General features: G+C 37.7%; 3 protein-coding genes across 3 annotated transcripts; all 3 read left to right on the forward strand.

The window, feature by feature from the left end:
* Positions 1-355: 355 nt before the first annotated feature.
* SAPINGB_P000101 (uncharacterized protein) lies at positions 356-2,944 on the forward strand (the record flags this gene model as incomplete). The annotated part of the gene is made up of 1 exon (XM_031994825.1): positions 356-2,944. One exon carries the CDS (start codon positions 356-358, stop codon positions 2,942-2,944), a length of 2,589 nt encoding a protein of 862 aa, XP_031850716.1.
* Positions 2,945-4,294: 1,350 nt separating this feature from the next.
* On the forward strand, positions 4,295-5,332 carry SAPINGB_P000102 (uncharacterized protein; the record flags this gene model as incomplete). The annotated part of the gene is made up of 1 exon (XM_031994826.1): positions 4,295-5,332. The coding sequence occupies one exon, from the start codon at positions 4,295-4,297 to the stop codon at positions 5,330-5,332; it is 1,038 nt and encodes a 345-aa protein (XP_031850717.1).
* Positions 5,333-10,213: 4,881 nt separating this feature from the next.
* SAPINGB_P000103 (uncharacterized protein) lies at positions 10,214-12,502 on the forward strand (the record flags this gene model as incomplete). Its single annotated transcript, XM_031994827.1, has 1 exon — positions 10,214-12,502. One exon carries the CDS (start codon positions 10,214-10,216, stop codon positions 12,500-12,502), a length of 2,289 nt encoding a protein of 762 aa, XP_031850718.1.
* Between the last annotated feature and the right edge of the window lie 217 nt (positions 12,503-12,719).

A 12,719-nucleotide genomic window follows, 5' to 3' on the forward strand; every position in this document is an offset into this window, starting at 1 on the left:
AAAAAAAATTAGGATTCTAAAGAAAGAAATTTACGTTAGAAAATTTAAGTCAAAAATGAATTTAGCTTTTTCAATAAAAAAGCAATTTATGAAAATTTCGTTTAATAACTGCATGGCTTTAAACAGAGAAGGCAAACATATTTTGAAGTTATAATTTGACTTTGAAAGAAATTCAGCTGTATTTTTACTAATATAAATATCGGCGTTTTTTCTCAGAATTTCAAATTTTTTTTCGCTTCTTTTTTTTTTTCTCATCAACTTATTGATCTATCAATTCAATAGTCATTCGTTTCTTAAGCATTTAATTTTTAATTTATAGTCATTCGTTTCTCATTAATACAACTTCAGATTTACAATGAAATTCTCCACAGGATCTGTGATTAGCGCTCTAGCACTTGCTCAATCCGCATCTGCTTTCACTTTCCAGAACACCACTACTCCTGCAACTACTTCTAGCTCAGTTGCTAGTGGATATACTACTAGCACTCTCACTATCACCAAGTGTGAAAGCAATATTTGCAAGGAAGTTGTTACTGTGACCACCTGCCCAATTTCAAGTGTAAGCACATCGGTTCTTACTTCGACTCCTCCAATTACTGGTGCTACGAATACTGCAGCTACAACTGGTTCAAGCTCTGTCTCTACCCGTTACACTACTTACACCACCACTACTACTGGTGGGAAGACTGTTACCGTAACTGAGCCATGCGAAACTATTACTGGTTCTGGCTCTGGCTCTGGTTCTGGTTCCGGCAGCGGTTCAGGATCAGGCTCTGGTAGTGGATCTGGTAGTGGATCAGGCTCTGGATCAGGTTCAGGATCAGGCTCTGGTTCAGGATCTGGCAGTGGCTCAGGTTCAGGCTCTGGCTCAGGCTCTGGCTCTGGTTCAGGCTCAGGTTCTGGTAGTGGCTCAGGTTCTGGATCTGGATCTGGATCTGGATCTGGTAGTGGCTCTGGATCCGGCTCTGGCTCTGGATCTGGTAGTGGCTCTGGCTCTGGATCTGGCTCTGGCTCTGGCTCTGGATCTGGATCTGGATCTGGCTCTGGATCTGGCTCTGGCTCTGGCTCAGGCTCAGGCTCAGGCTCAGGCTCAGGCTCTGGATCTGGCTCAGTTTCTACTCGTTACACCACTTACACTACATCCTCAGGTGGAAAAACAATTACAGTGACTGAACCTTGCGAGACTATCACTTACACTACTAGCACTAAGGGTCCTTCAGCTTCAAGCTCAGGTTCCGGCTCTGGCTCAGGTTCAGGATCTGGCAGCGGTTCCGGCTCAGGCTCTGGTTCAGGTTCTGGCTCTGGTTCTGGCTCAGGTTCTGGTAGTGGCTCAGGTTCTGGATCTGGATCTGGATCTGGATCTGGTAGTGGCTCTGGATCCGGCTCTGGCTCTGGATCTGGTAGTGGCTCTGGCTCTGGATCTGGCTCTGGCTCTGGCTCTGGATCTGGATCTGGATCTGGCTCTGGTTCTGGCTCAGGTTCTGGCTCTGGTTCTGGTAGTGGCTCTGGTTCTGGCTCAGGCTCTGGTTCTGGCTCTGGTTCTGGTAGTGGCTCTGGCTCTGGTTCTGGTTCTGGTTCTGGTTCTGGTTCTGGCTCAGGTTCTGGCTCAGGCTCTGGTTCTGGCTCTGGTTCTGGTAGTGGCTCAGGTTCTGGCTCTGGTTCTGGCTCTGGTTCTGGTTCTGGTTCTGGCTCTGGTTCTGGCTCTGGTTCTGGCTCAGGTTCTGGTAGTGGCTCTGGCTCTGGTTCTGGATCTGGCTCAGGATCTGGTAGTGGCTCTGGTTCAGGATCTGGTAGTGGCTCTGGCTCTGGTTCAGGATCTGGCTCAGGATCTGGTAGTGGCTCTGGTTCAGGTTCAGGTTCTGGCTCAGGCTCAGGCTCAGGCTCAGGCTCAGGCTCAGGCTCAGGCTCAGGTTCCGGTTCCGGTTCCGGTTCAGGCTCTGGATCAGGCTCTGGATCTGGCTCAGTTTCTACTCGTTACACCACTTACACTACATCCTCAGGTGGAAAAACAATTACAGTGACTGAACCTTGCGAGACTATCACTTACACTACTAGCACTAAGGGTCCTTCAGCTTCAAGCTCAGGTACTGGCTCTGGCTCAGGTTCCGGCTCTGGCTCAGGTTCCGGCTCTGGCTCAGGTTCTGGATCTGGCTCAGGTTCTGGATCTGGTAGTGGCTCTGGATCCGGCTCTGGCTCTGGTTCTGGTAGTGGCTCTGGTTCTGGTTCGGGCTCTGGCTCTGGCTCTGGCTCTGGCTCAGGCTCAGGCTCTGGTTCGGGCTCTGGTACTGTCTCCGTTACTGTTTCTGCAGGACCATCTGGCACTTTTACCGTTTCATACTCTGCTGGCCCGTCTGGTACCGTATCATACTCTGCTGGCCCATCGGGAACTGTAACTAAGACCCTTTCAGCATCAGCATCAGCCTCAGGTTCAGGTTCAGGTTCAGGTTCCGGCTCTGGCTCAGGTTCAGGTTCTGGTTCCGGCTCAGGCTCCGGCTCAGGCTCTGGTTCTGGTTCTGGTTCTGGTAGTGGTTCTGGTAGTGGTTCTGGTAGTGGTTCTGGTTCAGGTTCCGGCTCTGGCTCTGGCTCTGGCTCTGGCTCTGGCTCTGGCTCTGGCTCTGGCTCTGGCTCTGGCTCTGGCTCTGGCTCTGGCTCTGGCTCTGGCTCTGGCTCTGGCTCTGGCTCTGGCTCTGGCTCTGGCTCTGGCTCTGGCTCTGGCTCTGGCTCAGGCTCTGGCTCTGGCTCTGGCTCAGGCTCTGGCTCAGGTTCTGGTTCCGGCTCCGGCTCCAAAACCAATGGTACTTCTTCCGGCACCACTCAAACCTCAGGTGTTGCCCAGGCCTCTTCTTCCTCTAGTGTCAGCCAAATTGCTGTGAACGCAGCTGCTCCCGTTGCTGCCAGCACTATCTTGGCTGGCTTTGCTGCCCTTGTTGCCTTGTTGATCTAAATTCAAGATCAAAACTAGATGTACATTGGGAATAAATTTTCTCATACATTTTTCATAAGCCTCTTTTTCATTCGAGTCCCATTGTCAATAATATTAACTACTATACAGAAATTAAAAAAAGATTTAAACGACCCAAATTTTATATACCAATTTTAATGATTTAATGTTTTATTTAGAATATGTAATTTTTTTTAAATTTTATTTTCCATGGATTTAAAAAAACTTTCAAAAGTGTTTGAAACTTTGAGTGTGAATTGAAATTCTATTTCTTGAAATAGAAATCGGGTAATCTGCAAGGGATAGGTAAGGGATGGCAATGTCTTAGGCGTCATAAATCAATTTTAGGTATTAAATAAAAATTTGAATCATTTTGTTGCTACAACTACAGAAATCATGATGGTCAAAATGGGTGTATGGTTTTCATCAGACTTGAAGATAGAAATTTTTATGGATATGGTTTATTAAGATACTTTTGGTAAATTTTATTTGTTTAAGCGTTTAAAAATAGTTAACAGAGGGCCAGGTTTAATACAAATTAAAAATAATGCTATAGGTAAGTCCATTGAGAATTTTTCATAGCTAAGGTATCGATGGATTTAGATATAAAATTGCAAGTAAAACTGAAGCAAAAGATTTTCATCAATTTATAATGGTTGTTGCAATCATAATTATGATGACTTGTTACAGTTATTTACAAAAATGTAACTACAAAGCAATTCCAGAGTATTACAAAGGGTTTTAGACTGTCTTGCAGGGTTTGCTATCACGTCATTGGGTTAATATGTTTTATTGAATAAATAAAGCTGGTTATAAAATAAATTTCGATAACATGAAAATACGGCTGAATCAAACCGTTTTAATTTCATTTTTTTTTAAAAAAAAGAAAGACAAAAAAGGCTTTGAAAAGCCAAAACCTTCAATTGTTTCGAACAGTTATTCAGGATCTTTTTTTTTTTTTTTTTTTTTTTTGTGATTGACATGAGCCGATTAATATTAATATTTCATTTTGTTTAATAATAAGTAATTCTATCAAAAAAAAAAAACATCCTTTAATCATTCGAGACCGTTTTTTTAACCCTATGTTGTGATCAAATAATGAGAACAGATTCCTCTGGAAATCCTCATTTAATTAATTAATAATGGGTATGACGAATTCGGACATTTTGCTTGCGCAATGTGATTAGTAATGGAAAATGCATCAATCTTAGCGACTATAAAAAGGAACAGAAGTAGGCAGCTTTTCTCCCAAACAGATACTTTCTCTTTTGTCTTTTGTCTCATTTCTCATTTCTCTATTAAATCCCAAATTCTTTTTCTTATTTTCAAATACAATTTATACTTTTCTTAATAATGACTATCAAGCATAACAAAGTTCTTCTTACTGGCGCCTCCGGGTTCATTGCCATCCACACTCTCAAGCTTTTACTTGAAAGAGGATACACCGTCAAGGCAACTGTGCGATCTCAAGCCAAGGGTCAATATCTTTTGGATAAGTTCCCTGGTCAACCAATTGAACTTGCTATCGTGGAGGATATTCGAGTTCCTGGAGCTTTTGACAAAACTTTGGAAGAAGACAAGGAAATCACTGCGGTTTTGCATACTGCATCACCATTTTTTACCGCCAAGGAAGATCCACTCAATGAGCTTTTGATTCCTGCATTGGAAGGCACCAAAAACATTTTGAGTGCAATTAAGAAGCATGCACCTCAAGTGACTTCTGTGGTGATTACCTCGTCGTTTGCTGCAATTTTGGATCCTAGTAAGTTGCATGATCATAGCACTGTGTTTTCGGAAAGCACCTGGTCACCAATTACATGGGAACAGGCAACTACAGACTTGTCAACAAGTTATCGCGGAAGCAAGACGTTTGCCGAGAAGGAGTTTTGGCGGTTCATCAAGGAGGAGTCGCCTAACTTTACGGGCACCACGGTAAACCCACCGGCAGTGTTTGGGCCATTGCTACAGGATGTGCCATCGGTGGACCGCTTAAACACGTCAAACGGGCTTTTGTACCATGGTGTGTTTAACCCTAAGGATGGCAATGACTTTAACTCTACCCCACACATTTGGGTTGATGTAAGGGATGTTGCACTGGCTCATATTTTGCCATTGGAGAAGCCTGAGCTTGCAGGCAAGAGACTGTTTGTGACGGCCGGATTTTTCTCATTGCAATCAGTGTTGGACATTGTTAATAAGGATTTCCCTGAGTTGCAAGGCAAGATCCCTGTGGGAGAGCCCGGCACTGGACTCAGCAAGGTGCCTAATGTGTATCAGATTGATAACCATGTTACGAATGAGTTGCTTGGTATCAAGTATCATACTTTGGAAGAAACAGTAAAGGATACTTTCAAGACATTGATTGAGCTTAAGAACAAAGTTGATAAATAAATTTGTATTTTATTTAAAATTTGAAGTTTACAAAAAAAAGAAAGAAAATCCGGGGTATCTTGTAGCTGGATCAGGATGGTGCGGCGTAAATAGCTGGTTGAGAAAGTTTGATGAGGGTTTGTGATGAAATGTATGATGGAACAAAAGGGTACTTAGCTTTAACATTTCCCAGATATTGCAAATGGGGCTTTGGGTATTTCTAGTTTATGAGAAATAAGTTTAATATAGAAACCTGGGTTATAATATGAATTTGGAGCTTTTTCCAAAGATAAATTTTGTCGTAAATGGTCGTTTTTCTTTTTTCCAAGTCAAACATGTTTTTGGAGTGTTAAAATTCTCATCACCCAAAATATATAAATTAGAGCCATTGCCTACAACATAAAAAAAAATTTTTTTTTTTCCTTTTCATTACACACAACCCAAACCAACCAAGTAATTATTCTGGCCATGTGCTTGCTTCTTGTTTCCTTAAGACTCCATTGCAGTTAACTTAAAATAATAATAATAATAATATTATTTTTCGGCGTGTTATTATTATTGCGCGCCTAGTCAAACTATCCATCACGTTGTTTTCCAACCAAGGCAGCAAGAAAAAAAAAGGTCACTCGCAGAGGTTAGTTTAGATTTTTTTTAAACTAATCACAGTGGAAAAAAAAAAGAAATAATAAACGGAGATAAAAGTGGAGTCATTGAAGAATTTTTGGTAATCTTTGTGTGTTTCTTTATCTTTGTAAATGATCATTTCTTTCTTTAGAATGGATTGCGCGTTATCGACAAAGTCACCACCATACACGGATTTAAAAATTTGAAGATGGTTGGCGATTGCTTTTTTTTTTTTTTTATATTAATATTATTATTATAATTTTTTTCATGTGGCGATTTAATAAGGCTTATATAATCACTTTTCTGAGGCTCTGGCGGTGGTAGTTCGGACTAGCAGGTCACCAGTCTGCCGGTTGCAACGGAGAGGCTTTTGCGGTGTTGTTGATGTTGTTGTTGAACAAGGCTTGAAACGAAAAAAAGAGAAAAAAAGAGAGAAAAAAGGGTCTGTCGGAACTTACCGTACGTTGTCTACTAACTGTTAGCTGGTTGACGCACCAAGCAAAAAGCTTGGTGTTTAAAACATGTGCGGCATATTTATTTGAGCATTACGGCAAGTTTTAAGCATAAAAAAAAAAGAAATCTTGAAAAATGGGATTGAGAAAAGAGAAACACAAATAAATTCTAGGGATGGATAGAATTGATGGGGTTTGAAAGATCGGGGACTTGAGGGTTTATATATAAAGTATTTCAATCTCGAAGAAGAGTCTTTTTTTTTTTTTGGGAGCGACCAAAAACGAGATATACCATGAGAGATACCTATACCCATTGAGTGATGTGGAGAGGAACATATACCAAATTTACAAACAAAGGCGGGGTGAGAAAAGTCATTTTTTTTTTTGGAGGGGAGATGTTATTATTCTTTAAGTTTAGCGTTGAAAACTATTTTTTTTTTTTTTTTTTTTTTTAAGTTTGTCCTCGAGAAGTGAGATTTTTTTTTTTTTTTTTGAATGATACTAATGTGGTGATATTTAAGAATTCTGATAAAAGAATCTTGTGAATCTGTCAAGTTGATATTGGATCAATCTTTTATGGCAATGTTTTTAAGAGAGATCTCTATATTTCTTGTGTTTACTACAGAAAAAAAAAAAAGAGAAAAAAAAGGAAAATTTTTTTTTTGTTTGTTTAAATCGGAGGAATTTATTTATTTATTTATTTTTTTTTTTGCGTCATTTTTCCCCTCAATATGGTGGACAACAAGTCAGTCATCAGCCGGTCATACCATGCGTCAGGATTAGTAACCCGCATTAAGAAGCAAGCATATTAAATGGAAGGGTTTTAAAGAAGAAAAAGATGAAAGAGTTGTTGTTGAGAGATTTGAAGAGTTTTTTTTTTTTTAATTTATTTATTGATTTATTGATTTATTTAATTTTTTTTTTTCCGGTTGTGAAGTATGGAATTGGATATCTTTTTAAACTATTACCATTTTGTGGTGGATGTGAATCAGGAATTAAGTTTTACTGAAATACCGATCCGACGATGAGTGGGTTAGTTTTGAATTAAAAAAAATAAAAGAAAAAATACGAAAGTGACAAAAAAATTTTTTTATTGAAAAGAAAAGTGGAGAAACATTTGCACATATCATGGTGAGCAAATAATTCCGAAGAAAAGGAAATTTAAAAAAAAAAAATAAAAAAAAAAGTCGCGCAAACCCATAGAAAGACAAAAAAAAATAAAAAAATAAAAATATCCCATGAGAATACCTCTAGAATTATGTTAAACGGATTACGAGTTTAAATCAATGCTTAATTGATATGATAGGAAAAAAAAATGGGTGATAAAATAAGAGCTGAAAAAGTGGATATCCAAAATAAAATTTTTTTTTTCTATGAACATACATGCTTAGATTTTATTTGAATTGAATTGAATTGAATTAAACCTTGATTTCAGATGATGGGGCTATTTAGAAATGTGAAATTCTTTAAAGTAGAAAGTATCTTAATACTCTGGATTTTTTTTTTAATTTTTTTTTTAGATATCTAAATTTTGAATTATCTTTCATAGCCTCACCAGGGAAAGGGGAATTATAAAGGTATCAGTTACATGAAGATGATTAAAAGGGTTGTAAATTCTGGTACAGAGGGAAAGCTCCAATAAAAAGTTAGTCAATTGTTTACTATACAAAATTTAAAAGTTAGTAACGATGATCTGGATAATGGTGGGGTAAACAGAGAAACAAACGAAAATCATAACAAGATTTAAAAAAAAAAAAATACCCAAATTTTAATTTATCATTTTTGAAAGGATATTATTATTATTATTGATTATTGATTATTGATGATAGAATTGGTCAGATACAAAAAAAGAAAAAAAAGAAAAAAAGTTTACATTTGAAGTAAAAGAAGAGGAGATATTGTTTGCATAAAGAAGAAAAAAAAATGAATTGACAAAGTAATAATGGTACCATGACAATCATAGCCACAACCATAGCCACGAAACACTGAATTTGAAGAAGAAATGGCAGACAAAAGAAAGAAACGGAGAAATTTTTTTGTTTGTTTGTTTCTTTTGTTTGTTTTTTTTTTTTTCTCACCTCATAGAAGTGCCACTGCTAAGACTTATTTGGATCTCGTTGCTACTGCCCTCGTGCGTTTTTTTTTATCATTATTATTATTTTTATTATTGTTATTTTTGTATGGCTTGTGAAAAGGAAAAAAAAAAGGCTTGCCAAGGATTTTCTCTCCATCATTTATACAAAAGTATCGGTGTGCAGTTTAAACTGAAAACAGTTCAATATTATTAACCATCATTATGATTATTTGTATATATTATCAAGTTGTTGATAAATAATTGCAGGGGAAAAAAATAAAAATAAAAGAAAGAGCTCGTGCGGAACGGCAAAAGCAATAAAAATGAGGGTCCGAAAAGCAATAAATAAATAAAAAGAAAGAAAGAAAGCGTGTTTGTTTGTGATGTCAAATCAAATCAAAAAAAAAAAAAAATTTACATTACATGACGCAACAGTTAAAATCAACGGTTGATGATGATAAAGAGAGAGAAAAAAAACCAAAAGTTAGGTTCGGAACGGCAAACCCCATGGGGTGAGAGGTAAGAAGAGGTTATAGGAAGTTAATTTATGGAATTTTATATTAATTATATTAAATGGATTTGTTTAAATATTTATTTATTTGTTTATTTATTTAAATACCCTCCAAAAAAAAAATAAATAAATAAATAAAAACAATTCAATTCAATTCAATTCCGAAGAAATGTGCCAAAGGCCGTCAAAGGGGAAACAACAACTTTTTTTCCTAGAAGAGAGAGAGAGAGAAATTCCAAATAAGTGCTAATAATGGAAGGTAGTAGTGGTTGGATGGATGTTTGAGTATTTAGTACCACCCCCAATCTATATCTAAAAGAAGTAAAAAAAAAATACTTCTGTTTTAGGTATCAAGAAGAAGAAATACAAAATAAATAAATAAATAATTATTTATAAAAAAAAATTCTCTTATAAGAGAATTTTTTTTTTAATATTTTTCTTAAATCTAAAGAGACATTATTATAATAATTATTAAGAAGAGAAAGAACAAAAGCTTTAATCAGCAAGATGGACTTTATTTTGATTTTAAATCAGGTCAGAATTTTAATAAACAAAAAAGAAAAAAAAAAAGGAAATCTTATATAGTCTGACCATTTTATTTTATTTTATTTTATTTTATTTATTTTTTTATTTATTTTTTTATTTAAATTTTTTTTTTATTTTTTTATTTTTTTTAATTTTTTTATTTTTTGTGTTTCTTCTTTGGTTGTCACGGCGTGCGGCTATTAAGTCTTTGCAGACATCCCAACGCGCGCCACAGTGCAAACTCAATTCAACAGGGAAAAAAAAATTATATATATATATATTTAATTTGTAAAATATAAAAGATGAATCAAATTAAATATATTTTAATATTTGTTTTTCAAATATAATTTATAAATTAAAAAAAAATTTAAATGTCAAATATATTGAGCGTAAAAAAAAAAAAAAAACTTGAAAACGGGCATTTTAACGGCATCCGGCTGTGGCTTATGTAATATCGGGAACTTCAACACCGCGCTCGCGCGTTCTGATGATGTTGGTAGTGGGAAAAAAAAAAAAAAAAAAAAAGTATAAATTGAAATCTATTCGCTCACTTTCAATTTTTTTTTTTTTAAATATAATTTATTTATTTATTTTTTTTATTTTAAACAGGAATTCCTCTTTCTTTCCTTTTTATTATATTCATATTTTTTTTTTCTTCTTCTTCTTCTTCTTCATATCTATATCTTTAATTCCCTCGACTTTCCTTTTCCCCATCAATGAAGTTCTCCACCGCTACTGTTGCGGCTTTTGCGGCTTTACTGTCTGTCTCCACTGCATCAATCATTCCTGATTTTTTAGTCTCGCCACTTTCCTTTTCTTCTTCATCCAGCATAGTAAAACGCGAAAATTCTCTGCAAGCTCCTTCATCAAGCTACTTTGTTCGCCTGCTAGCTCGACATGGTGATGATGACGATGATGATGATGATGATGATGATAATGATAATGATAATGATGTCAACTCAGACTCTAAAAAACATATGGACGGGTCTATGATGGAATCAACTACTACTACTACTATTACTACTACTACCTCATCTGACAGCATACCAAATCAACCACCAGCAAACAATAATAACATGGCCGAATCAATGGACATGCCAACTAACAACGAAGATTCTTCACATAAAGATACCCATATGGAGCCTTCCCCAGCAAGTATGCACGGAGGTCACCACCATAACAACTGGAAAAATATTCTCGAAGACCCCAGCCTGGAACCTCAACAACGTGCCTACTGGCAACTATACAATACAACCACCTTTTTCAATGCTGATGCTCCCAACAAGTTCTTTTTATACTCTCACATCTTTCTCGTAATTTCTGCTTGGGCTGTTCTCTACCCAATCTCAGTCCTTCTCTCTACAATTCCTACTACCTCTCTTTATCTTCCAGTCCAGACTCTGCAAGTTGCCACCTTTTTCGGCTCCCTCTTTTGTCTGGCAATCTTTGGTGCTACTTGCCCCCCAGACCTTTATCCCAATAACTCGTACTCGAAAATGTCCATTGCTCTCTTGTTTATTTCTTTGATTCATTGGGTTGCAGCAGTCATTAAGTCTCTCGCTAACTGGGCAGTCTCTTCTAGATATACACCCATGGATGGTGCTGAGTATCTTTTGGCCAATTTGAATCCGTCTTCTAATCGTGGTCAATTCATTCGTCCTTCTTTGGATTCTGGTCATGGCGACTCGGGCTCTTCTGCATCGTCTGGCGACGATGAATCCATTTCCTCAGAGCACAAGCCTAACCACCATAATGAAGACGATGATGACCTTGACGATCTCTCTCTCTTTGGCCATGAGTCTTCTGCTTCTACCGCTGCTGCATCCTCGTCTAATGCTGCCCAGTTCCCCTCCCGTGACGCTGAAGCTTTTGAAACCCCTGCTCCTAACCAAAACAGACTCATTTCCCGCATCATGGCCAATAAGCATGTTTACCAAGTTGTCGACAAGTTTGGTTCTGTGGCCCGCATTGTTTACATGATTATTAACAGACCTCTTTTTGTCGTTGGTTACGGCTACCTAGTTTTGGGTACGGCTACCGTTTTCCGCCTTGGGCTCGGTAGTAAAGTCTTTAACATTCTGGCCCACCTTATTAAAGGCTCAGTCTTTTTCCTTTATGGTATCCTCACCCTATGCAGATATCTAGGCGCCTTTGCCGACAAGGGCTTTGCTTGGAACATTGCCCCAGGTTCTATCCATGACCCTGCCCACACCATCAAGAAGAAGAAGAGCATGCAGATGCAGGCCCGTCTCGATGAGTCTAAGACCTCGGGAATTCTCAGCTCCATTGTTAACTTTTTCCCCAATCTCTTTAAGGACTGCACTATGGAGTTTATTGAGTCATTTTTGATTTTCTTTTACGGCTCTACCAATGTCTTTATGGAGCATCTCGGTAACACTGACGGCCACTGGTCCCACAAAGACTTGCAGCATGCGTCAATTGCCTTTATGTACTTGGGCGGTGGTATTTGCGGCCTCATTATGGAGTCGCGTTGGATCCGCCGGCTCGTGAATCGCCTCATCTCCACCTCCAATAATGATTGCGAAGATGATGAAAATAGCGGTCTTATTGGCCATGTTTCTATCAACCCTATCCCAACGTTTATCATTTTCTGGACTGGTGTTCTCATGTCGCAACACGAACAGGCTTTCCCCCTATCCACACTTATCCACATGCAATGGGGGTACCTTTTAACGGTTGGCTCTCTTTTCCGTTTCGGTACTTATATTCTTCTTTACCTTAACCCTCCAAAGTCTACAGTCCCATCGCGCCCTATCACTGAGGTCATTGCTTCTTTCACCTTACTCTGCGGTGGCTTGATCTTTATGGAATCCAATGGCGAAACGGTCGATGCCTTGGCTTACAACTTGCTGGACGGTATGTTTGTTCTTAATGTCAATGTCGGTGTTACAGCCCTCATAATGTCTTGGATCATGCTTGTCTGGGCTTTTAAGTCTTGGGTTGCATCCCGCCAACGCGTCCGTTTCCAAGGCTTGTCTGTTTAAGCAATCAAAAAATGCATTGAAAAAGTTTTTTTTTTAAACAAAAAAAAAATTTGGAAAAAAAAAAAATAAAAAAAAAAATGAAAATTGAAAATTGAAAACAAAAAAATCATCTATCCATTTATATATAATTATCTTCTTTACTACCCTTTTATTTTTTTTTCTTTCTCTCCATAGTTATTAATTTATTAATTCAATAATTGTTTATTTATTAATTCAA

Source organism: Magnusiomyces paraingens, assembly GCF_902498895.1.
Source record: "Magnusiomyces paraingens strain CBS 517.90 genome assembly, contig: contig1, whole genome shotgun sequence".
Lineage (NCBI taxonomy): Eukaryota > Fungi > Ascomycota > Dipodascomycetes > Dipodascales > Dipodascaceae > Magnusiomyces > Magnusiomyces paraingens.